The 26,009-nt window shown below is 35.2% G+C and overlaps 1 protein-coding gene across 3 annotated transcripts in view; it reads right to left on the reverse strand.

Annotated features, from left to right (window-relative positions):
- Nucleotides 1–1,050: 1,050 nt before the first annotated feature.
- Nucleotides 1,051–26,009, reverse strand: part of GAB1 (GRB2 associated binding protein 1) — an 84,270-nt gene continuing 59,311 nt past the window's right edge. For 2 of the 3 annotated variants that reach the window (XM_026668807.2, XM_087963086.1), the window contains exons 2-11: nucleotides 24,989–25,283; nucleotides 19,826–20,039; nucleotides 15,527–16,128; nucleotides 13,285–13,370; nucleotides 11,651–11,957; nucleotides 8,465–8,554; nucleotides 6,029–6,122; nucleotides 5,001–5,124; nucleotides 3,474–3,596; nucleotides 1,051–2,772 (exon numbers count right to left, since the gene is read on the reverse strand). In XM_026668807.2, coding sequence (XP_026524592.1) covers nucleotides 2,614–2,772; nucleotides 3,474–3,596; nucleotides 5,001–5,124; nucleotides 6,029–6,122; nucleotides 8,465–8,554; nucleotides 11,651–11,957; nucleotides 13,285–13,370; nucleotides 15,527–16,128; nucleotides 19,826–20,039; nucleotides 24,989–25,283 — 2,094 coding nt within the window. In that variant the 3' untranslated portion in view covers nucleotides 1,051–2,613. Of the gene's footprint in view, nucleotides 2,773–3,473; nucleotides 3,597–5,000; nucleotides 5,125–6,028; nucleotides 6,123–8,464; nucleotides 8,555–11,650; nucleotides 11,958–13,284; nucleotides 13,371–15,526; nucleotides 16,129–19,073; nucleotides 19,146–19,825; nucleotides 20,040–24,988; nucleotides 25,284–26,009 lie in introns of all 3 variants that reach the window. The other variant, XM_087963085.1, reaches the window with a different exon arrangement.

Raw genomic sequence — 26,009 nt, forward strand, 5'->3', positions numbered from 1 at the left:
TCCTCTGAACAGTGGCATTTTCACTTTGTACCTCTTATGGCTGGCATTATACTTCAGTAGTACCCTATATTTACATGGATCTCAACTTCCATAACTAATTTATTTTTTAGACTTATATATCCTTTCTCATTCAGGAATTCCCCGCATCATATATTGTGCTCCATCCTCCCATTTCCCCCCACAATTCCACTTTTGGAGGGCACTAATTGTTTTTAGAGTGGGCAGCACATCCCCACTGAAGACTGGTGCACAAGTTGCAGATCCTAATAGAGTTGCAGCTTACTGCTCAAAGAGAATGTGACAGGTGTGGCTAGAAGGGCCTTTGCACAAGTTCAACTTGGGTGCCAGTTACATCTGTTTCTCAGCCAGGAATGCCACCAATCAGTTACTCATGATTAGATTATTGGGATGCACCCTATATGGGGCTGCCCATAAGCTACAGGTGCTTCGAAATGAAGCAGCGCAAACTTGGATTATCAGTCATCTTCTGAGTGAAATTCAATGGGCTGGTTTGTCCTGCATGGAATAGAGCCTGGATATCGGAGAGACTGTTTGTCTCTGTCCATCAGGTATGTGTCGGTTTCAGGGGTTCCGGATATGTGTGGGTTTTATTAAACATTGTAATATTGAGCAAGCTTTCTCTGCTATGGCCTTTTATATGTCCCTTGATATAAGGACTGCACCTCTTATCAGTTCTGAAAGCTCTTAAAACTTGGCTTTAGGTTTTGTATAGCCCTGGAGGCCCTCTTGTGGTCTCTTGTTGCTGTTTTGATTGTCTTCATCTAGGCCTTATGGCTCATCCAGGTACATCTATTCAGAGACTTTTGATGAACAAATGGGCTCAGTGGTAGAAGCATTAAAAACTAGGAAGACCTTCTTTTGGAGATACCCTTTCATTTCAGTTTTAAAAACACTACCATCATTTCCCCCCAAAAAAATTTTTTTTTTGCATAATTTCTAATAGGTTATCTTATTTAATAATCTACATACTGAAGTTATTAAAGGTTAACAACTATGTTTATGGTTCTCGATCAATGACTTGCACGCATGAAGCAGAACAACTTGGATTTATTTAAAATTCATCTCAAAATGCAATGTTTAGTTTAAAAAACATTTAAAACACAAAAATATTTCTAATTTAAAAAGAAACCTTGTTAGGAATAAAGAAAATTTACAAACTATTAAGTTGGAATGGGATTGGAAAATTAGATACAGTATTAAGGCCAGCAATTCTTTTTTTGTTCAGTATTGATGAGGTTTGAGAAATACATTTTTTGCAACCACAAAAGAATGAATGAGTACATTTTTCCATCACGACTAATGATTTTTTAAAGTTGTACTTTAAAGAGAATTAGTGTTTCCCTTTTTAGCTGTTGAAGCAGCTGCTATTTGGAATAAGGATAGTGACTCAATAAATCAAAGTATTCAAAATGAATTCTGTACCTGAAGAACTTTTTTTAAAAAATGGGATAAATCTTGTTTTCCTTTTAAAAAGAACAAGATGTTAAAAATACTTACATACAAATTTAAACATAAGGCCAAGCAAGAAACTAGGTATAACAAGGATCATTAAAAAGACTCATGTGGTGTCAAGACATAATAATTCCATTTGTATTGCAATCTGATTTAAAAACAAAACAAAACAAAACAAAAATCACAGTATCTTCTAGTACTATAAACAGTGAATGTCACATCGCTTCATGAATTTTCATACTAAAAACCAATACAAAGGCTTGGTTGCAGTAGAAAATTAAAAGCACGTTGTTTGAACCTGATATGTGAACTAGCACAATGTGATGCTAGGTACGTACCTGATGTCATAGTTTCTGTTTTTGTAAATGAAGTAAATATTACACTTTACAGTTAAAGAATAAGATTGGTCATTACTGCATACCTTCAGTGATATTGAGATTTGTGTGATATTCTGGACAAAGATCCCTCCCTGCGGAATCTTTGCTCGGCAAACAAAGAACATTGTTCTCAGTGAAAATTCAAAAGGACCTCCTCTAACTAATGCATTATTGAATAAGACATTAGAGTAGATCCAAACACATACCTATTATTACTAACTCACAGCCATTTCTGATAGGAAGGCAACCTGTAGAGTTTGAAATTTTTTTTTTGCATGTATTAAATATAAAACATAGGCATTTAACAAATCATCTCTTGACATTTCAAGTAGATTAAAATTGTGAAACTCTTTTTTCTAATTGATCTTTGAGATATTAAAATGCACCTCAGACCTTAATTTTAATATCATACACATAGCTTACTTCCTAGAATGTTATATAGTAGTGTCAGGGGGAAGAAAGGAGGATGTTAAAAGTATATTTGGTGGAGAAAGCTGAACCACCATTTTAACAAGGAAAAAGTGCATACAACATTGTAATACTATCAATCAGTTAATTCCAGATCAAAATGTTTTTCTGAGACCCAAGATAACATTATTTTACATCATGAAAATCACTTTGACATAGGCTACTGTTTCATTTCATGTTGTCATCAGCTTGATATTGAAATATTTGAAGAAAAATAATTCATTGAAGTATTCTTCTCTCTCAGTTAATGGTGGCTTATAATTTAATATTTAAACGGGACTTCAAAAAATTATTTTCATTTCACACTTTTTGTTGGTGTTTCAGATTCTGTTGATTGCCTTCCATCTGTCCAAGCTTCTCTTGTACTCTTCAACGCTAATGTTTTTTGTTGGTCAACAACAACATAATCGACTCTTTCATCAGCCACACTACCGCCAGAAACACTACTCTTTTTCTGGAAAAGAAACAAAACAAGACATTAAAGTAGAATAATAGAAAGGGGTTGGCATAGTGGTTAAAGCAGTAGGAGAGAAACAGAGACTTTTAGTCTTGCCTTTGGCACAAAGCCCTTTGGGCCAGTCACTTTTTCAGCTTTAGGAAAGAGGGAATGGCAAAATACTTCTGAAAATGCTGCTAAGAAAACTGCAAGAACTTGTCCAGGTAATTGTTAGGGGTCAACAATATTTTTAAGGCACATACACAGAGAGACTTATAAGGCAAGATAACATAAAAGTCTTTTCCTTCTTTTTCAGAAGAGAATGTGATTCAGCAGAAGTGTCTAATGGAAAAAATGGAGTACCTTTTCCCCCAAATAATTATTCTTATGTATTTATTTCTCACTTCCACTCTTTCAAACTAGAGACTTGGGATAAAAACTCTTGATCTAAGTTGATAAAGAAGAAGAAAGCAACTACTGGCAAATATGTACACATCGTACATTCATTAGTGTTTGAATAAAAGTCATTTTCTACCCAGCTTTGCAAAGTTTGCTGAAAGAAAAGTTCTAAGCTTATTAGTATAGTGACAACTAGCATAAAAAGTTGTATTTTCCCCATTTTCATAATTAAAAAAATGGACCTCAACTGTAATTGAGAAATAAAATGATTCATTGTCAGCAGCTAAATTATCTGTGAGTAGCTATGCAGTTGCATTTACCTTGCGAGGTGGAGTAGATTTTCCAGAATCTAAATCCAGATCTAAATATTCCACCTGCTTGTCACCTTTAGGTTTTACCATAGGGCTGCTTCCCCCATCAAGGCTGCTGCTGCCGAACAAACCCTGAAATTGTAATTGGAATTATTGTTATTATTTGTGAAAAACTTTAATGTATCCTTCAACATTGTGAAGGACTATTGTCTCATTTTGTAATATATATTTCAATACCCAACAATATTTTACAACTAAGATTACTTTTAATTAAAATTGTTTAGTGCCACAGTATAGGGAAAAACTAAAATCAAACTAAGATTTAATGTTAGGGATATGCAAAAGGTTTAAAAGTCAATACAAAGTCTGGTTGTATTAGGTTAACTAGAAATGGCTTAACACTATTTTGTTCTTGGTCCTCTCTGGGCTTGCTTGTTTTCTTGCAGATGTTTCATTACCCAAACTAGGCAACATCATCAGTGCTAGTAAGGAGTGCAGTGTGCTGTACCTCCACTGCACTCCTTACTCATGTCAACCCTGAGCTATAAATATTCTCCTTTATTGATACTATTTTGTTCATTCCAGAAATATCCCAAATTTGGAACCTGACCAAGCTCAGAACACTTCTGGGATGTGTGAAACATGTTTACTGGTGTCAGAAGAGATGTTATAAAACTGAAAAATGTTGGAAAGCCACATAAATATTTACATTCATAAGAATTTACTTCGTAATATGTACTGTCTCCTCCCCTTCCCCATATATGTGTATATATCGGTCAAAGACCATATAAAAGTTTGTCTACCTTCTCTTATTATTATTTCACAATAAATAAAATATTTCTTAAAGTTGTATAAAATGTATAGGGAAATAATGTAGCTCATGTTTTTGTATATGTTGAAGGCTTCTAGTTCATAAGTCTATATAATGAGTAAAGAATATCTTTTGCTAAAACAAAAGTTGGACTAGAATACTGGTCTTGTGTAGTTCCTGTGTATTTTCACCATCCACTTTAGAAATGTGTGAGCATTATTTATGAGAAGAGCTTAGGAGAGTTGAAATCCAACCATATCTGGAGAATCACAGGTTCCCTACTTTATCATAGGTATTGGCTGGTCATTTGGCCATTTATTTCTAATCAAAAGAACAATTCCTATGTCCAGATTCAAACAAAGAAAAGGATGAAAATGAGAAACAGGCAACTAGATTCCATTATTTCCAAGGTTTTACTCATTTTATGGTCCCCAGAACTTAATTGCCAGGCATGAATGATAACATTTCAAGGTATGAAATACATGAAATAAATCATTTTAAAAACAAACATGACTAATTTGCTTCATCCCATTACCCAATTTGTCTATCACTATCTGTAATTTGTTAAGTGTAACTACAAAATAATGCTCCTATTATTTAAACATTATTTCACTTTTATAAGCCTCATAGTATTTAATTGATTTAATCCCTCCCCTCCCACCGAAAAACAGAACGTGCAATATGATTTGGAAGAAAGGGCATATTTATGATGTAAAACTACCTACAGGATCATCAGTGGACTGATTTGGATTCATGGGTACATAATTCTCATCACTGTCATGCGAATCACTGCTAGAAGTTGTACTATGAATTGAATCTGGCCGGGGAGATAATGGAAACCTGGAAGAACTAAATGAAGAAAAGTATTTTTAAAATGTGGTGTATTTATTTTATGCTGTTCATAAATATATTTCTGTATTTTATTTATGTATTTCTATTCCATCTTTCCCTTTAAAAGCAAGAATAACAAAATAAAGGAGTTGAATGATAATTCAAGACAAAGAAATCCAAAAGAATCTACAGCAAAATATCAGGAACTGTTCCTGAAGAGATTAAAAATAAATAAATTGTGGTGCCATAGGAGAAGTATTATGTAGGAAGATCCTTGTCAGTGTTCCAACCAAACTCCACCCCAAATTCAGCACTCAGAGGCAAAGTCCACCCAAGTAAGAATTTATTAGAGAAGTCATATTGGCACATCTAGGGAAAACCTAAATCTGCATTCCTGCGTTTTCAGCCTGCTACACTAAAACTCACACACAGCCCCTACTGATGATTCTTTAGTTGCATTTTTCAATCCACCTTAATTCTGAACTCCCGCCAAGTCCAGTCACTCCCCCCCAAACTCCAGCAACTCGACCTTGAGCTCTCTTGAAAAATGCTGTTGTGGCTATCCTCCCTTCTCACTATTCTCTCATTCCCACAGCTGCGCCCTTACGGGCTGTGACAGCGCTTAATCTGTGACAGCCCTTAATCTGAATCAATATGGATCCGGGACTGACAATCCTAGCAACATAGCCAAAAATTTTGGGTGGTGGCATCTGTGGTTGAGAGGGATTCAGAAAAATCAAGGTAGTGGTCATGACTGCCAACTTGATTTTTTTATAATCTTTTCCTAGACTGTCTGCTATATGGTAAATGGCAGGAACATATGTAAAGCAATTTATACGGGCAGTACACATGGCTGTTGTGGTCACCATTGAATAAAAAAGACTATACTATAGTATGAATATAGAAGAAGGCAAAGACTTACTCTCGTGTAAAACTTCTGGTAATTGGAGATCTAATTGGAGCTGGCAATTCTTCCCATTCTGATAAAGGTTTAATTTCTAGCGGTGCTGGTTTCACTATATACACAAGAAACAAGTTTGAAAAGAATGCACTTTAAGAGAAATCTTATATTACGATATACCTATTTATTATAGCTCATTTTCCATATAAAACTTCACTATGAAATGTGGGAAAATATATTTAATATACTCTTAATATACTATATTGTTTCTTCTTAATTTTGTCTATTTTAATTTACTGTGTATTAGTTCTCATTACTGCTTTTAAAACTTTTATTACACGCACGGAAACAAAAAACAATGCTTTGTGCAAATTGTTACTAGAGTATAAAAGATTAGTCAAGACTAACTGACTTTCCACCAAACCTGTTCTTTTTCACTTTTCAAGGAGTTGTATCTTGCTGGAATAAACAACCGTAACTATTCTTTTCTCTCCTAAATACCTTGGTTAATTTTGTATGATCCTTTTTATAAAGAAAGTGAAGTTAATCAATACAATAGTGTATGATTTAGCAGAAGATCATAGAATTCATATCTTCTTTGAAAGTAGTTAATGTTAGCCTATTAAGCTCATGAGAATGCATTTATTATTAGCTAAACCATGTCATATCAATCATTTTAAGAAGGTCTCACTCAGTATGATACTTACTAGATTTAAGCATTAACTGTGTAGCTCTTTTTCTTTGTTATTTTCTAAGAACAACCTCAGAGCAACTAGCTATGACTTAATATTACCCTGCATTAAAAACAGATGGATACTGGGAAATGTTGATATCCATCATTTTGAGACTGGTGATAGCACATAGGCAGGCAAAGATTTTTTGACATACTTTATGCATTTGATTTTTGAACGTTTGTGTATTATTGAACTTTAGATAGCCTTCCTTGAGTGATCAAATGATGCAGAAAGGACGGTTATTTTTTTATTAAAACAATGTTATTTAATAACTAAATTGGTAAAATACCTTTTTTCAGGCTTAATACAAAATATGACATGCAAAACATTGTTTAATATCTTTAAAGCTTCCTATCATTTAAATGCAGGCTATTTGAGTCAACATCTGCCTTGTATATGATCTCTTTGTTCTTTGAGATAATCTGAGGTCTGCTTACAATTTTTTAAAGTGCACTCTATGTTAAACATCTAAAACCAAGCCAAATATATTTGAAATAATGCCCAAGATAAGTTAAAAGGCCCTAAAAACACACTTGAAAAAATATATAATTGCTTTTAGTTCCAATTTTGTACTATATTGTAAATAATACTTAAGTTACTGGTATAAATTAGTAAATAATATAATATGTTTCATTATTGTAACCTATTGACATACTTCTGCTTCTAAACAGTTTGATACATGGAATATTCTCTATTTTAACTAGAACTATTTTAAACCAGTCATAAAATTCTTGATTTGAATAATAAAAAATAGGTATTTTTAAAATTACTTTAAAATGCTTAAAATACTAATTGGGCCAAGAATAAGCATGTATGTATATCTACTGTATTTTTTAACATAGATTAATTTTACAATAATTATCAAAAAAAAATTTCAAAAAAGGAGCATTAAATATGTTAGAAAGTTTTATAAAGATAGAGCAATGGGAGAAAAAATATTTTATGACGTTTTAAAAACACTTATAACTTTGTGTTAAATATACAATTTAATACAATGCTATAAATTTATAACAATTAAATTGCACACACTTCAAAAATAATTGGGAAAATGTTCACATGCATGAACATTAAACACAGTACTTTTCTTCTATTCATTGAAGCAGCCTGTTCTTTTTTTTGGCTTCCATATAAACCTTTCAGATCTTTGAAGTAGTTCAAGAAATAAGTAGCAGAAATGTTCTTAATTGCTGAAAGCCCTTCAGGACTCTTTATCTAACACATCTAATACCAAAATGAAATCAAGACAGGGATATTTTAAAAATAGTAATGTGTCAATTATTTCTGATACTACTATAGCTATTACTAGATAAATTGCTAGATACATTACTAAGTATCTAATGTATGTGTGAAAAGATGTCATTTTCTCCCATTGTTACACATTAATTGAAAAAAATCCTTTACACTAATAAAATCTCTATAAAGAGTAGTCTTCATAAATCATAATGTGGCATAATTCAGTTGAGTGTTTATATATTTCACATTACACATATAATGTGTAAATAATCTAAAACCAAGCAAAATATATTTGAAATAATGCCTAAGATAAATTAAAGGGAAGAAAACTGATTTACACACAGCATTTTCAACACGTTTTGCGCAAGTTAAAAACATGGCTGAGAAGCTAGCAGTCCTATGAACTGGAACGATATATGAGTAATCAGGATCACTTTTTACTGGAGTTTTATACAAAGCCAAATAGATCATGCAATGCCAAAGTACATACCCTTTCTCCTTGTTGTAAAGTCACCTATGGTTTGCGAATCTGTTCGTTCTAAACCATGAGGTTTAGGTCTTAAAATTTTAGGGCTTTGACCTAATTGATAAAAAAAGGAATCTTTCTTAATATAGCTTTTTATTATCAAGATAAAAACCAGAAAAAATAATGACTATTAAAAAGCTGCAAAGTCCCTTGCAGAAAGAGATTACATTTTTGAAAGTTAAGCAAGCAAGTGACAGACAGCAATCTCACACTAAGATACATGCAGCATACTAAGAGCCCATGCATCAAAGTTTCTTGAAGGAAGCAATTGAATTGAATGTCACCAATAAATATGATGTTCTTTCTGCAAACAGTGCTATTAGCTACCATATTGGAAGGAGGAACAGTACAGTGATACCAAAGCACACTAGCAAAAGGAAAAAAGGTGAGAAGATAGGTTCTGTATGCCATCACAGCACAGAGGATGTGTTCTGTATGCCAACTTACAATAAAAGTATGTTTAATGATGGAAGCATATAAATATGTTAAACTAGATGACTCAAAAATATTTTCTTATCTACACAGAAAAACAGAACAATCAAAAAACAAAATGCAAATGAGAGTGGGAATAACTTGCTGGCTTTCTGTGGTCTCTGAAGGGCTAGAGTGGGACCTATCTACTTGGTCTCCAGCAGCCAAAAAATCTAACCAGCCTCTGGAAAGCTAGGGTGGTACTGGTCTACTGACCCTCTGGATGGTGACATAGCATCACTGAAGTGACAACAAATTTGTCACATTTCAATCCTACCAAAATCGGAAGAGCTAGATTTTAGATGCACTTTGTAAGATAGCCCATTTGAGATACTTGTTTCAAAAATTGTTGCCTGTGACGCACTGTTTTTCCTGCTTAAAGGTTATAGAAACAAGGTTTTTTAAAATAGCATATAGAGCTTGTGTGGGGTACAGTGGTTAGAATGTAGTATTGCAGGCTAATTCCGCCCACTGTCAGAGTTTGATCCTGACCAGCTCAAGATTGACTCAGCCTTGCATCCTTTGATGGTTGATAAATAGCTAACCAGTTTTTAGCATGAACATTCAGAGGTCTGTTAACATTTTTAAAGATCTCAATGTATCATCTACTCAGGACTGTATGAAATTTCAACTATAATTATTTAATTCATGTTTATGTACCATTTTGCAATTATATTTTGTGTCAATTAATTTTTATATTAAACTTAGCACATCTCTGTTAAGGCAGGTACTAATAAAAGAGACTGATGTGATGTTTAACTACAAAACAAATGCTCCTTTTAATTTTATCTTTGAGGCTAACACCTCTATTATATTTGAAATCAATAAAAATTTTTTAATGACACTTAAATAAAAGTTCTGAGTAACTCAGTTATTTGATCGGTAGAAATGCTGATCAGCAGTGCTGAAGGAAAGCAAACTCTGAATTTGCTACCAATGAGATTTAGAGAAGCACCATCTCCAACATTTGTAAGCACTGAAAGATTAGAACAGCAAAAAAGCGTAATTGTGATCAGCACATAATTCAGTACAAGTCAACGTAAAAAAAACTTTATAAAATGACATATGCACAACATGCTCACATAATGTGTGCCTTCTTCTTGCTAGAAGAAAAAAACTTACCTGCCTCTATTTTTATATCCAACACATTGGGTTGGATCCAGGCTTCTACCTCTACAAACAAATAGGAACTTGAATCTAGCAAATCATCATGCTAGAAAAAGGAAATATGGCAGCAATATTATCTTATTCTTTCTCTCCTGCTGCCACTTCCTTCCTATACTCTTACATAAAAGGTGCTGCAGAGGGAATAAGAGAAAATTGCCACTCTGCTCCTTCTCCCATTTTAGTAGAGCTCAGGAAAGCAAATAATCTGTGAGGTTGTTGATGCTCTCGGAGCTTGGTCATTTTCTTGTAGACATCTGCAAGAAAACCAACTAAGCTCAGACAGCAGCAAGGATCCCTAAGCTACAAAAAATCTCTACTATTGGTAGCAAATAATATGATTCAATTAAAAAGCCTGTAAGACATTGAGGCAGGGCTCTCCAGATGTTCCTGAACTACACTGGCATGGCCAATGATGAGGCAAGCTATAAATGGTAATTTTACAATATCTAGGAGTAATAGTTAATAATAATTCACTATTATTAGAGAGCCATGGTGGTGCAGTGGTTAGAATACAGTATTGCAAGCTAATTCTGATGATTGTCAACAGTTCTAATCTCACCAGCTCAAGGTTGACTTGGCCTTCCATCCTTCCAAGGGCGATAATAATCTCGGTAAGGACCCAGGTTGTTGAAGCAATGTATTGACTCTGTAAACCACTTAGAGTGGCCTGTAAAGCACTGTGAAGCGGTATATAAGTCTAACTGCTATTGCTATTCTATGACAACAACATGCATTCCTTTTACAGTGCTACATTAAAATATGTATTATCTATTAATACCATTTTGATAAGATACTGGGAGATGAAGTTATTTGAGAGACAGTAAAACTATGAGTTTGCCAGCTTCAAAAATGCTGTAGCTTGTGTGCTTTTAGGGGGCGGGGAATTTTGGTGGGTGGGGATGTGTTTGGGGATTGTCATGTGTGTGCGCGTGCTGGGTCTGGTCTCTGGTGTTATGTGAATTTTGTTGTATGTGTATACTGTGTATATACGTACAATAACAAAGTATAAAATAAAAATAAATAAATAAATAAATAAATAAAGGATTTAAATGAGATCCATTTAATAACTTGTTTTATGAAAAACAAGTAACATTATTATCTATAAATTCTGATGATCATAGATTAATGATGCCTAAATTATTCCCAAAACAAAAATCTAATCTGCTGTACAAGATTTTGCACAAAATTAAAAAAACAAAACCTTAATTGAAAGTATAGCATTAACAATAAAATATTGCAAATGTGTTTTAAAAATTGCTGTGATTTTACTTATTTGCATAATTGGCTTACAGACCAAATTGGCTCTAAGCAGCTTACAGAAATTGTGTTAAAAGGAAGATACAAATCAAAAATTAAACTATGATGAACGTATTTAACACCTTAATAATAAAACTCTAAATTAAAATTGTTCATACTGGCTATCAACTTCTAATATGGTTTTATTCTGTGAAGGATAAACAATGATGGGAAGAAAATGCTTAGAGCAACTGGCTGCACACATTCATCCCTCACCTTTACGGTCTGGCTTCAGGTTCCTGTCCACTGGAGGAGGTTCACATTCTGCCGCAGGGACTGGCCTTCTAGGAGGGGTCTTTGGACTAGATCTAAATCCCATGTGTGCTGGAGGGGGCACTTGCATTCCAAATAGTGAAAAATCAAACGTGCCAGGAGTCATTGGCACATAGTTCGTCATTTCTTGGATGGGTTCAGTAAAACTGCCAGAATGGTGACGTGGAGGCGAGTTAGGGTTCATGGGAACATAATTTTCATCCAGTTCTTCACTTGAAACACTTCCAACAGTCAATAGACTTTTATTTTTCTAGAAACAAGAGTTATGATAGCAGTAAATTAATCAGAATTCACTGACTATGATTCAAGTCATATGATAATTATTACATTACTGATCAAGGGCCTCTTCTTCATGGAAGACAATTCTTTCATATCTTACACAATTAAACATCCACCACATCCTCTGCCTTTTCATCCTATTATGTGCTTTTCACCTTTCTACACATTTTGCAAGATATTTATGTGCTGAATTATTTCCAAGCTCCTTCCCTCTCCTTCATCAGGTTGATGTCCCATTATGAAGACACCCTTTTGTTACATTATAGCCAAGCCATCCTTTCAAATATTTTTCATGGGGTCTATTAAGGATCCCTACTGTTGTTTATTAGTGAATATGCACACAACCAAATGCTCAGTATGAAAAATGCTGAAATATGTGTGGAACAATAAGAACTCAATGGGCATTTTCATCATCTTGATACAAAACCTGAAGATGTTGACATTAAGAGCACCAACTTACTTAAGTCCCAGTAGGCATCACTACAGATCCCTCTGACCAGCAAATGACCTTTCAGCCTTCAGAGACAACATTAGATAATACTCAGAGACAACCTAGATCAGTGATGGCTAACCTTTTCGTCATTGCGTGCCAAAAGTACGTGCATGTGCAAGCATGCGTGCCTGCACCCATAATGCAATCTGCACACAACCCTCCCCCACGCAGGCACGTGTGACCCCCCATGCACGCACTGTACCTGCATGCGTGCATAAACCCCACATTCCATGCACCTCTTCGCAAGCACACGCATCTCCCCCACGCACCCGCCCCCTGCACGTGCGTGACAAGATACCAGACAATCAGCTGGCTGGCGGGAGGCACATGTGCATGCGCAGTGGATCTGTTCCGGCCGATGGCTCGCGTGCTGGCAGAAATGGCTCTGCGTACCACTTCCAGCACATGTGCCATAGGTTCACCATCATGGACCTAGATATTCCATGTGCAATAGATTGAGATACCATATTTTTAATACACGAAGTCACAAGATCAGAATAAGAACTCTCTTAAAAAATTTCTGGTTGTAGAGAGCTTAAGTTTAACCCTCTTTAAGAGAATTCTTGTGATCTTGTGACTTCACATATTAAAAAATATGGAGTCTCAATTTACTATACAGAAAGTATCTAGGTTGTCTCTGATTAAGCAAAACAATAAAGCCAATGATTGATGTATTATGTTCAGTGTAAAGTTTGATGTTTGATATTCAGCATAAAGTTTCTTTCTTGACTTGAATAGTAAGTAGACTGGCATTTCAGCTTTATAAACTTTTTTTTTCTCCTTGTCAAATCAAAATAATACTTACAAAGTGGTTATGGAAGCCTTCCAGTGAGCTTGATCTATCATTTGGAAATGTTCGTGGAACAAAATAGCAGTCTTGACAACCAAGGTCTAAAACAAGGGAGAAGAAAGCAAATGTTTTTTCCCTGTTCCTCAGCAATGACATAAAAATCACACAATTAAGTGCAACTAGTAAAAATGGAAAATTCTGTATAATCACTTTCTGTAACAGCCTTCCCACATTTGTTATGTTTTGGATATATTAACACAAAGTTCACTTGACTAGAAATAATGGGAGTTGAAGCACAATATAGCTATAGCTGAGGGAAGGGCTGGAAGAACCAGCCCATGTGTCTACTTATAGCTAAGTATAGTAACAAGCATGCTCTTTTTCATGTTGCATTACAATAATATTAACTTCACTTAATTTCAAGCCCCTGGCTAAAATAAAGATAAGTCACCCTTAGATTAATCTAGGGATTAATGTTTTTCCTCTTATTTCAAAACCATTTAAAGTTAGCTTCAAAATAGGCAAAATTTCTAGCCACTGTACATTTCGGCCAACTTCAAGGTTAAGTAATAGCATTATAACTCAGTAACAGGAAAATTCGCTATGTCACAGTTTAAAAATGCAAATAGAGCCAATGCTCAACCTAGAAGTAAGCAGTGAACAAATAAATCAGACTTAAAAGGGAAAGAGAAATATTCCCTCCTATCCTTCTTTTAAGCTAATTTGTTCTGTATTTTTCATTTTAACTGCCAGTTTTGGCTCTTCTGCATGTGCCAACCTCCCCCTTAATCCCATACCATCCTCGTGATTTCATAATTATTCATAATATTTATAAAGATTTCAAATGTTATGAAGTTGCAAGGGATAAACCTAAATATCTAACAGATACTGTCCAAGCTCATGCCTCTTTATACAACCTAAACCTTAGTCATTCCAACAGAAGCAGAAGAAAGCTGAAAGCCACAACATTCAAAAGCACCAAATGGCCCGATCCTGCTTTATAGACACTAAAATGGTTAAGGCATACTTGCAATAGTAAAAGATGAATACCACAATAGCAATTTTCAGATTAAAAAGAGTTTGAACTCTGAAAGCCACCTTGCTTCATGATTGGTTTACATCATAAATAGCATGCAGGTTCAAAAGCAGAGGTGTCAAACTGGTGCCCCCACGGGCCTGATGTGTCACATGCAGGCCACGCCCACCTCAGCTCCGAAAATGGGGAAAATGTCATGAAATGTCACATCATGGCAACGTGATGCCGCGACTTTTGACACCCATGCTCAAAATGATTTGAAGCCAAGGGCAGGTAGCCCTGTTGCAAGTTAGGCCTGATTTTTTTTAAAATTTCCTTAGGAACACAGATACCATGATAGTGCAATGATGACATAAAAGGAACTCTTTATAGGTTAGGAAATTAATTAAAATAAATGTATCAAGTCAAGCACAATTTTTACCCACCCATTACTATATAGCAAAAAAGCATAGTAAACATGCATGCATATTTCTGTTTTGGTACTGAAATTTGGCAGTACAAGAGGGCTTCATCTAATCCATAATGTAGGATATCCATGTTGTGGTAGCCCTAAGAGATGTCTCTCTTAATAATCTATAACAAAAGGCAGTGCAAAAACAAAATCAAGGACATATACAATAGTCAAGATAACTCACTCAATCAAAGTAAACTCTTGCTGATTTCAGCAAATTCAGCTTCCCATAACATCAATCACCTATTTACAGTATGTACCCTCAAACACCCATGATTTTGATTATCTGATTTCCTTTTATCAATATATGAATGTGTATATAAATTTATACCTACTAAATAATAATACAATGGAGATCTTAATATTAAGTATTAATATTAACTACTCAGTGATAATATTAAGTACTACTTTGATATGAATGCAGCAGTACTTTTTATATTATATTTAATGTTGGGTGAAAAATTAAATAATTTTAAACTTGCAATAGTGACACCTTAAAATGCTTTTAATATTGATACATTTTTACTTTTACTTTTTTATCAATACTCTGAGCTTTCTAAATAATAGAATTCACAATTTAAAATATTATTATTGAATGGAAATCTGCATTGAAATAATATAATGTATCAAGATTTGTAACATCACATTAAAAGGAAATTAGAACAAACCCAATGATTTTGAGCTAACATCCTTCTCTTGAATCTTGAAATATTTCAATTAAATATAAATGAAATCTTTGATAAAATTTATACAATAAAAAACTCACTAACCTTTGCGAAATATATTCATGTCCATGGTGGAAATTGTGTTGCTGCGAGATGGGAGCAAGCTACCTGTAGGGATGCAGTAACTGTTATCAGTATCTGAGGCAGTACGAGAGATGCTACATGCCTCCACTGGAGAGCGATCTGAAGCATGATGAGGCTTTGGTGGGCGTGGTGGAGGAACATCTGGAATAGTCTCTAGCTTTGAACCTTGAGTCAATGAACTTTCTGGAAAAGTTCGTGGAATCTGGTAAGTACTTCCAGGTGTTGAAGGAATATCATAACTAAGGGAGAAATGCCTCATCTGTGTATCAAGAGAAGAGGTTGCAGATGGAGTGCTGAAAACATGCTGCTCTCCATCTGTATCAGTTCCAGAAGGAGATGACTTTGGTAAAACATCTTGAGAATAACTTCGTGGTAGATTATAAAGACTGCCATCTACTGACACAGAAGCCGCTCTTGATGTGGGGGAATCATATACACTATGTTGCTGAAAATATCCATTCACTGTGTGCTTGTTTAGTGATTGCACAGAACTTTTATGGGAAGGCACATTATCATTACAATCTGTTTCAGAACAGGTGGATTTTGCTGCATCAACTGACAACCTAAATATTAAACGAAAACAAACAAAAAATAAATGCATTGGCATATTTTTTTCCAGAAACAAGTATTTCCTAAAATAAGAAACAAAAATAGATAATCACAATTCTGTGTCATAGGCTTTAACTTTATACAGGTGAAACTAAAAAAATTAGAATATCGTGCAAAAGTTCATTTATTTCAGTAATGCAACTTAAAAGGTGAAACTAATATATGAGATAGACTCATTACATGCAAAGCAAGATAGTTCAAGCCATGATTTGTCATAATTGTGATGATTATGGCTTACAGCTCATGAAAACCCCAAATCCACAATCTCAGAAAATTTGAATATTACATGCAATCAATAAAACAAGGATTGTACATAGAACAATATTGAACCTCTGAAAAGTATAACCATGCATATATAGTCAGTACTTGGTTTGGGCCCCTTTTGCAGCAATTACTGCCTCAATGCAGTGTGGCATGGAAGCTATCAGCCTGTGGCATTGCTGAGATGTTGTGGAAGACCAGGATGCTTCAATAGCGGCCTTCAGCTCTTCTGCATTGTTCGGTCTCATGTCTCTCATCTTTCTCTTGGCAATGCCCCATAGATTCTCTATGGGGTTCAGGTCAGGCGAGTTTGCTGGCCAATCAAGCACAGTAATCCCACGGTCATTGAACTAGGTTTTGGTGCTTTTGGCCGTGTGGGCAGGTGCCAAGTCCTGCTGGAAAATGAAGTTAGCATCCCCATAAAGCTCATCTGTGGAAGGAAGCATGAAGTGCTCCAAAATCTCCTGGTAGGCATCTGCGTTGACCCTGGACTTAATGAAGCACAGTGGACCAACACCAGCAGATGACATGGCTCCCCAAATCAGCACAGACTGTGGAAACTTCACCCTGGACTTCAAGCATCTTGCAGTGTGTGCCTCTCCATTCTTCCTCCAGACTCTGGGTCCTTGGTTTCCAAATGAGATGCAAAAGTTGCTCTCATCAGAAAAGAGGACCACTGAGCAACAGACCAGTTCTGTTTTTCTTTAGCCCAGGTAAGACGCTTCTGACGTTGTTTGTTGTTCAGGAGTGGCTTGACAAGAGGAATATGACATTTGAAGCCCATGTCCAGGATCTGTGTGTGGTAGCTATTGATGCACTGACTCCAGCCTCAGTCCACTCCTTGTGAAAGTCCCCAACACTTTTGAATGGCCTTTTCCTGACAATCCTCTCCAGGCTGCGGTCATCCCTGCTGCTTGTGCACCTTTTTCTTCCACACTTTTCCCTTCCACATAACTTTCTATTAATGTGCTTTGATACAGCACTTTGAGAACATCCAACTTCGTCTGCAATTACCTTTTGAGGCTTTCCCTCCTTATGGAGGGTGTCAATGATGATTTTCTGCACAACTGTCAGGTCAGCAGTCTTTCCCATGATTGTGATTCCTACTGAACCAGACTGAGAGACCATTTAAAGGCCCAGGAACCCTTTGCAGGTGTTAATTAGCTGATTAGAGTTGGACACTTTGAGCCTAGAATATTGAACCTTTTCACAATATTCTAATTTTCTGAGATTGTGGATTTGGGGTTTTCATGAGCTGTAAGCCATAATCATCACAATTATGACAAATCACGGCTTGAACTATCTTGCTTTGCATGTAATGAGTCTATCTCATATATTAGTTTCATCTTTTAAGTTGCATTACTGAAATAAATGAACTTTTGCACAACATTCTAATTTTTCGAGTTTCACCTGTATTTATTGCTAACATGCACCTATAATACAGAAGGACCTGAGGGGAGAAACTGCTTCTTGGCAAATCATAAGGTACTAGGACTGCAGGTATTTTTCATTCTTAAATTCAAAAAGTACTTGCTTTCATGATATTCTGTATTTCCACTCTGTTGCTAAACTCTCAGCTCTCATACTGTTTATAGATTTTAGTCAGCAAGGCTTCTAAGATATTTCTTCTTATAAACAGTCAATATTAGTTATATATAGAGGATTGATTAATAACAAATTATACTAATTATACTAAACTAATTATATTAACTTATTAAATTGCCTTAAATGTGCTGCTTTATTATTTTTAACTATTTTCTTTCTCTCAATCCTTAAAAAAATACTTTCCATAACTTGTTATGAATTCTTCAGTTTTGAAATGTAGTTCTTCAAACTAAGAAATAATGTTTTAAAGTTATATAAGTTACAGTTGAAAACCATTTTTTAAAACAACATTGAAAACCATTTTTTAAAACAACATTGTTTTTTGGAATGGGAATATATATGAATACAAGCCAGGGACAAAGATGCTGTTCAAAAGCAGCTGTATATACCACTTTGCTCTTAAATATAAATGGACTGACCATCCATATTCATATACTGCAGCATCCTTCCTTATCTTCATAAAATTATAGAATTAAAAATTGTCTTTTTTATCAAATCTAAACATGCTCATTGTAGAAATCCAAATTAAACCAACCTAACTTCTACTTGGCTATCTCCAGTAAGAGCAATTCCAGCATATAACAAATTAATTCGATTCACTGCTGCATTGTTTTAGTGTCAGGACCATTTCTAATGTGAAATTGTAACATGTCCTAAGTTAAGAGAAGTCTGTTTTTGAGAAAAGGGATGAGGCATAACATTCCAAACTTTTAGCAGGGTATGGACTATGTGTTGGGAGGGCAATTTTCTTAGCAAGGAGCAAAATGGAAACCAAGCATGATTTTTTTTCCATTTCTAAAAGATAAACCCTTTTACTTCAGTGTTTTCAAAACGACCAATACATCTGCAAACAATGCAGCAATTTCTCCACTTCAAGCCACTCTGGATACATCAAGTAGTAATTATTTGCACTGCTTATGAAAATCCACAGCAAAATGCACAAGATGCACAAATACACACACAAGCTGATTTTTTTTTTCAAACAGGCTTTAGAATTGTGGTTAACTTCTAAAGAGAAATCCCAAACACTCACTGCAATGGAACTTTTTTACTTTCAAAATCCTCCAGCAGTAAATATTCCTCCACTTCTTCCAAGATGAAAGAGCTGGTTTTTTGAGTACATGATAAAAATTAAGAGATCAGTGGTGGGAATTATTTTTTTTAACAGTAACCCTAACCCCTTTTGAAAAAATATTGAATAAAAAGAGCAATTTTAAAGATAAAATATTATCGTATATAGGCTGATTTTCAGATTTTATGAAAATAATACGTACCCAGGAGGTACCTTAGGACACTTTACCTCACCCTTAAGTAATCAGATTCTAGTCATAGTTGTTCTTTAAAAATTACATAGGAACTGATGGGGGAGGAAGCATGTTCATTAAAAAAATTAAGTTTTCATCAAGAATGGTGAACTTCAATACTTTCGGAAGAGAATGCAATATTGCAGGCTAATTCAGTTGACTGCCTGCAATTTGGCAGATTGAATCCCACCAGGCTCAAGGTTGACACAGCCTTCCATCCTTCCGAGATGGGTAAAATGAGGACCCAAATTGTTGGGGACAATATGCTGATTCTGTAAACCGCTTAGAGGGGGCTGTAAAGCACTGTGAAGCGGTATATAAGTCTAAGTGCTATTGCTATTGTGGGCTACATTACTTATTCCATTCTAACCGTGGCTCTGAACAGTAGGTAATGAAAACTTTTTAAACTCTTAGAAACTACCCACGATAACCATTACTATAGCATTTTAATGACACTTTTATTAGAAAGTCCAATGTTTACCTTGCTGGTTCAGGCTTCTTACTTTGACAATTGACTAGTAACAGGTAATCTTGTGGATCTTCATGACTGGAGGCAGATTCTAATGGTGGGATATTAATTAACTGATATGGAGGAGGCAGGGATGGCTCGGCTTGTACAGATGATAGGGAAGTACTGACAGCTAAGGGTAATTCGGCTTGTGACGGTAGAGAATTGCCAGGTGGCTTCACAGCATCTACAAAACAGAACAGGCAACCAGGTCACTAAATACTCTGATGATTGATTGATTGATTCATACATTCATTCATTCATTCAAGAGTTATATGGTCATTCATCCTGCAGTACAGGTAGTCCCTGACAGTTCCTTTAGTGACCATTCAAAGTTACAACAGCACTGAAAAATGTGACTGATGATCATTTTTCACAGTTACAACCTTTGCGCCATCCCTCTGGTCACGTGATCAAAATTCAGATGCTTGGCCACTCGTCCATAGTTATGACTGTTGCTGTGTCATGTGATCACCTTTTGCGACCTTCTGACAGTCAAGGGGGAAGCCAGATTCACTTAACCAATTTACTAACTTATCAACTGCAGTGATTCACTTAGCAACTGTGGCAAGAAAGGTCGTAAAATGGGCAAATGTCCCATTAACAAATGTCACACATAATAACAGAATATTTGGCCTCAATTGTGGTCATAAGTCGAGGACTACCTGTACACAGCTCTAGTCGGCTAGCGACAATGATCAAATCATAAATAATAAAAACAATAGAATGAAAAATCAAGGAAAACCTGACACCCAATCCAACATTTATTTCTATTCATCTATTCAATCTCTATGCTCCAACCTTATCATTCCAAACTCCTGGGATAATGGTCACCTCTTGATGGCTTTCCAAAAACTTAAGATACTGAGGGTCAGCTGAATCTAAAAGGGAACAATGTTCCATGGAGAAGAGCCTACTGTAGGAAAGACCCCACTAGGTCCGTAGGTCCCACTAGACAACAACATTAAAGCTAAGGATCTGAAGTGTGGCCAGTCTAGCAATCTGGTGGGAGGGCAGATACTCTAAGGGAAAAGCAGTGCCACAAACAACCTGGCCCTGTACTGTGTAGAACCTTAAAGTGATAACCATACCTTGAACTGACCTGCAAAGAAACTGGGAGTCAGTCAAGCTTGCACAATAATGGTATAACATTAAAAAAGCGAGCACCCACACTGTGCAAGCTACTGCATTCTGGACTGGTTGTACTTCTGGGGGGGTCTTCAATGTGCATGCACAGCACAGTGCAATAGTCCAAGTATGAAACAATCAAGTATGAGTGACCATTAGCAAGGCTTCCTGGTTCAAGAATGGCTACAACTGGTCCACAAAAAGATTCCCTAGTCATGGCTGCTACCTGATTCTTAAGTAGAAGATGCAAGTTCACTCAAACTGCCTCTCAGCTCTATGTGGGGAAGTGCTATACCACTGAGAGTTCCAAATCCCAAAGCTCGTCCATTTTGCTAGGATTGAGTCACAGCCCATTCATTCTGAGCCAGATCCTAACAATCTCCAGGCAGAAGATTAGCAGTGAAACAGAGTCATCTGTTCAGCTGATGATATATACCCCATGCCATCAGATAACCTCACCCAGCTGTTTCATGTTTTAAAAGTGTGTTAAAAGATTCAAACTCTGCGGCATTCACATTGTGTGGGACCAGAGCTAGATTTTTTTCCACCTCCAAAACCAATCCAACAGATACCAGCCATGGAGGAAGAATGATTCCCACTTCCAGTCCCTGCAGCTAATTCAGAAAGTTATCATGGCTGAAGTTCAAGATTTCACCTAAATGCTACTAAAAGAACTTAAAAGTATTAAATATAATACTTGCTGATTTATACTTTAAAAATTGGTAATGTTTCAATTACACAATATCAACTACTCTTAATATCTTCACGATAGAGATAATGGAGCAGGCTGCAGTTATTCTGTAAAAGGATTATAACTGTTAGGTTCTCAACCTCTTAATCAAGGTAACCTATCAAATTACCCATCTTCAGATATGATGTCTGAACCAGATGATCCTCACTTGCCCCTTTCAGATTAAGGCAAGAAGAACCCATAATTTCCTTCCCAACAGACAATTTTATAAAATAAATTCACAAACTCTTATTTTCCCATGCTTTTTTTTCTTGAAAAAAAGCCTAAGACTTTTTATGTTCTGTATTTCAGTGCTAATGTATAACGGTACCGAAAAGAATGAGGAATTGTTTGCAAACTCAATTAATAATGTAAATATTCACATCACAAAAAGTAGTAGGTCTCTGCCTATGAGGTGCTTGAAGTGATCGTTTTATGTTCTTGTATTTACTTTTAAGCTATTGCAGCTTGATGGGTGTGTTATAGGACGAATGGCTTTTTATTAAAAAAAAATTATGATGATGAAGGCAAAAATTCAACATCATAACAAACAACAGCAAATGTCGCCTTTGTAGTGAAAAGGATGAAACAATTGACCATTTGATCAGTGGCTGCAGCAAAATTTCATAAACTGACTACAAGCAGCATTGTGACCAAGTTGCCACTGGAAACTTTGCCAGAGGTTTGGATTTGAATACAATAAAAAACTACTGAAACAATCAAATTGAGAAGGTTTCTGAAAATAAATGGGTTCAGGTCTTATGGGGCTTCAAGATCCAAAGAGACAGGCATGTGCTTGATAACATGCTTACTGTAACTGTTATTAAAAAGAAGAAAGACTGGTTCATTGATGTTGCTATTCCAAGAGATGCTAAGATTGAGGAAAAATAATTGGGGGGAAAAAACAAAATACTGGCACTTGCAAATTGAAGTTGGGTGTTTGCTGAGAAAAAACACGTCATGACTGGAGGCCTTGGAGCCACTTTGATATCTGGAAACACTGAATTTATCAGGCCTGAACCACCTAATTTTACAAAAAGAAAAATCCACTCGCAGATTATTGTGGATTATTAAAGTAGGATTATTAAGGTAGCATCTATGAATATATTATTTGGTGCTACCTTAATAATTCTTAATTCCTTAGTTAAAACCTGAATTATTAGGATACCAGAGTCTTAGATTGTAAATCTAACTGTAGAATACCTACACGTAGTGAAAGGAAACTTATTAGCAATCAACTGATTGCAATGCAGAAAGCCACATTTATGTAGTCAGTGTAAGATTGAGAATTGCCTTTGGATCCAGGCTATAGATATCTGCCCAACTGTTTATCCAAGGAAAGAATTTGGTATGGATATTCTCATTCATTCTGCAAAACAGATGTGCCATTCAGTTAATCTGCGTGCTAAATTCTAAAAGTAGAAAACCATAGCAAATATTTTGCAATAGCAAATATTCATCGTACTATCCCAAATTTAGCCTTAACATTGTTATAATGTCCAACTGCTTCCAAAGCAACCTCTAAGTGTGGTGTAACATCTTCTCAACATTCAACTTTATAAATATACAAACTTAATCTTTTATAATTCTGAAAACTATGTTTCAAAATTGTTTCATAAAATCCATTATGGGAACTTTTCCTTCTGCCATTTGTGCTACCAATGAGACCTACTAACTGGAAATACTCATAGTTACAGTTTCAAAATAATCTGCGTAGGTTTTAGATTCAATTAGAAAGATCCAATAGAAGAGAAAATTTGTAGCTTGGGGTTGGCCTGTTGAGTTCTTGATGTTACCTAATTGGGTAACGAAATGTGTGCAAGCAAACAACCAAGCTCAGAGAGTACCAAGAAGGCCACAAAGCAGCCTGTGTAAAAATTATGTCAAAAGGAAATGAGTGATTATGTATCAGGTACAAGCAAAAGTATTTGTGTGACATTGCAACTCATTTTATTGCAATTCATTTAAGCATAAGATCATACAGAATAAGTACATTTCAAATTGATATAAGAAAACTTATAGATTCAGTAATACTGGACATGAAGTACTCAGCCTGCAAATATTTTCTTTGAAATTTTAAGTTACTTGAACAGGAGAAAAAATATTAAAGGGAGGGGGCACATATGAATCATACAGCTACTTCCAAAAAAAAGCTATGTCATATACTTTCATGACCCCATAATCAGAATTGGCTAACAATAATAACTAAGAAATAAAAGCTCTGTGGTTGATTGAACCCTGCCCTTACATAGCAACCTTACTCAGATACTTTTCAGCTTTCCCATCACCATATTTTCAAATTCATCATACAATATATTTTATTCATTTAATAAATTTATATCCACTTCACATATGTGGTCTCTCCCCATTGTTTTATTTATTCAATTCACCCGTGAAGCTGAATAGGGTACAACTTAGTAACTAGACCAGAACATATTCAGCAATGCAATAGGACAAACCATTTGAAACCATTTGAATAGGTCAGTCCTATTCTAGCACTCTAACAATGATCTCAATATTATGGCAGACTTATATTTGCTTCATGTATCTTTTCAAAATTCAATAATTTAAAACAAATATAATACATAATAATATATTTTCAAAAACATTTTTTCCTTTTCCAACAAATGTACTAGCTAATCCACAATCTTACAGTTAACTACACTTCTGAATGGGAAACTTTATTAGCTGAGAAATACAACATCATCTATTTCTCAGGGGAATACCTAAGAAATTGGGGAATACCACATAAATTCTTCATTATAGTATCCTGAGAATTCCATGATCAAAGGAAGCCACATTAAAAGGACTAAGTTCAAAGGAAGACTTCAAACTAGCCCCCGGGAAATGCTCCTTTTTATTTTTTCCATGTATGTACAGGCAATCATTGTCCCATGGCAAGACCTACGTGCTTAAATTTTCTTGCTATCTCGACTGGCTACAAATGACACTCCATTTGTCCACAACTAGATTGTCTCCATGTACTGTAAACTGCTATCTGTTTGATGCTGCAACTTTGCAACTACACAGCATGCTGGACCTTCTTTGCTCCAAAAAAAACTTTCTTTCAGAAGCTGAAATGTGGCATTAGAAAACAATGGCTAATGAAATGGCACAATAATTTTCTATAATGGCAAAGACCAATATGGTCTTTTAAAATCAATGCATATTAGACTTAAATACAACAGAAAGTTATCGTCTGAATTTTCATATCCCTACAGGACTGTATGGGATAACATTTCTAACGAACTGCTAAAATATAACAACAATTTACTTACCATCATCAGTAGGATTGAATCCACAGATATCACAAATACATCGAACCCACTTATTCATCTCCTCTTCACTGTCGGCAACTAAATAGAAGACTCTGTCTATTGTATTTATGTCAAAAATATAGCTGTTTTCAAACTCTTTTTTGTTAAACGTCAATCCAGCATCCACTTGTTGACACAAATTCAAGTCAATGATTCGAATTGGTTTCTTGGCGTGATCATTTTTGTAGTATTCCAATACATCTGGATCTCCTGTCAACCGACCGCTGCGGAGGACAAACCATCTTCTCTTCCATGCCTAGAGAATAGAGAAAATACCCAGATGTTTCATATGAGTGTGTTCCTGAAGTAGCACAGAGTAATCTAAATACATATTTGAAACTATAAAATTATATTATAAACTGAAATATTTGGAATTCAATTAAATCTATATAAAAAGAACGTGCAGTAGTTAAGAAGGGCAAAAGAACTGATAATTTGGAGGGCAGGTAAGATTGCATAATCTTCTAGCAGTATACAAAATATTTGGAATACTCTGTATGAAGCCACTAGGCTTAAATCATATGTTGCCCCAGAGATTTTTCAGTTCAGGACAGAAATAGCAATTTGGGGTAATGAGTCTTACATATCTTGAATATACACACAATCTTTGTGGCCAACAGAAAAAGCTACAAGGTTAACAGTTTTTAAATTGGTATTTTTTTATTTTACATTGCACTCCCTCCCTCCACAATTAATTTACCTTAATGTCTTGAATATGTATGTTTGAAAACATAAAGGACTTTTCATTTTCTGGGATGAAATGTTTCGGTTTAACAAAGTATTCAAGGCTGTAATCGCATTCCCATTTATTTAAGAATAAGCTAATTGCCAAGAACAAAAAGCCTTATTCTGAATTAAATCTTAACCCAGTTATTATGGTATAAGCTAGCTTTGTCACCCTCAATTCCGACTGGCACAGCTAATGTACATATTTACACATTTTCACCAGCTGTTCTAGTTTTCCTGGACACACTTTTTCTTT

This window comes from Notechis scutatus, chromosome 4 (genome assembly GCF_049901735.1).
Source record: "Notechis scutatus isolate UNSWTSFEM ecotype Mainland chromosome 4, rNotScu1.2, whole genome shotgun sequence".
NCBI lineage: Eukaryota > Metazoa > Chordata > Lepidosauria > Squamata > Elapidae > Notechis > Notechis scutatus.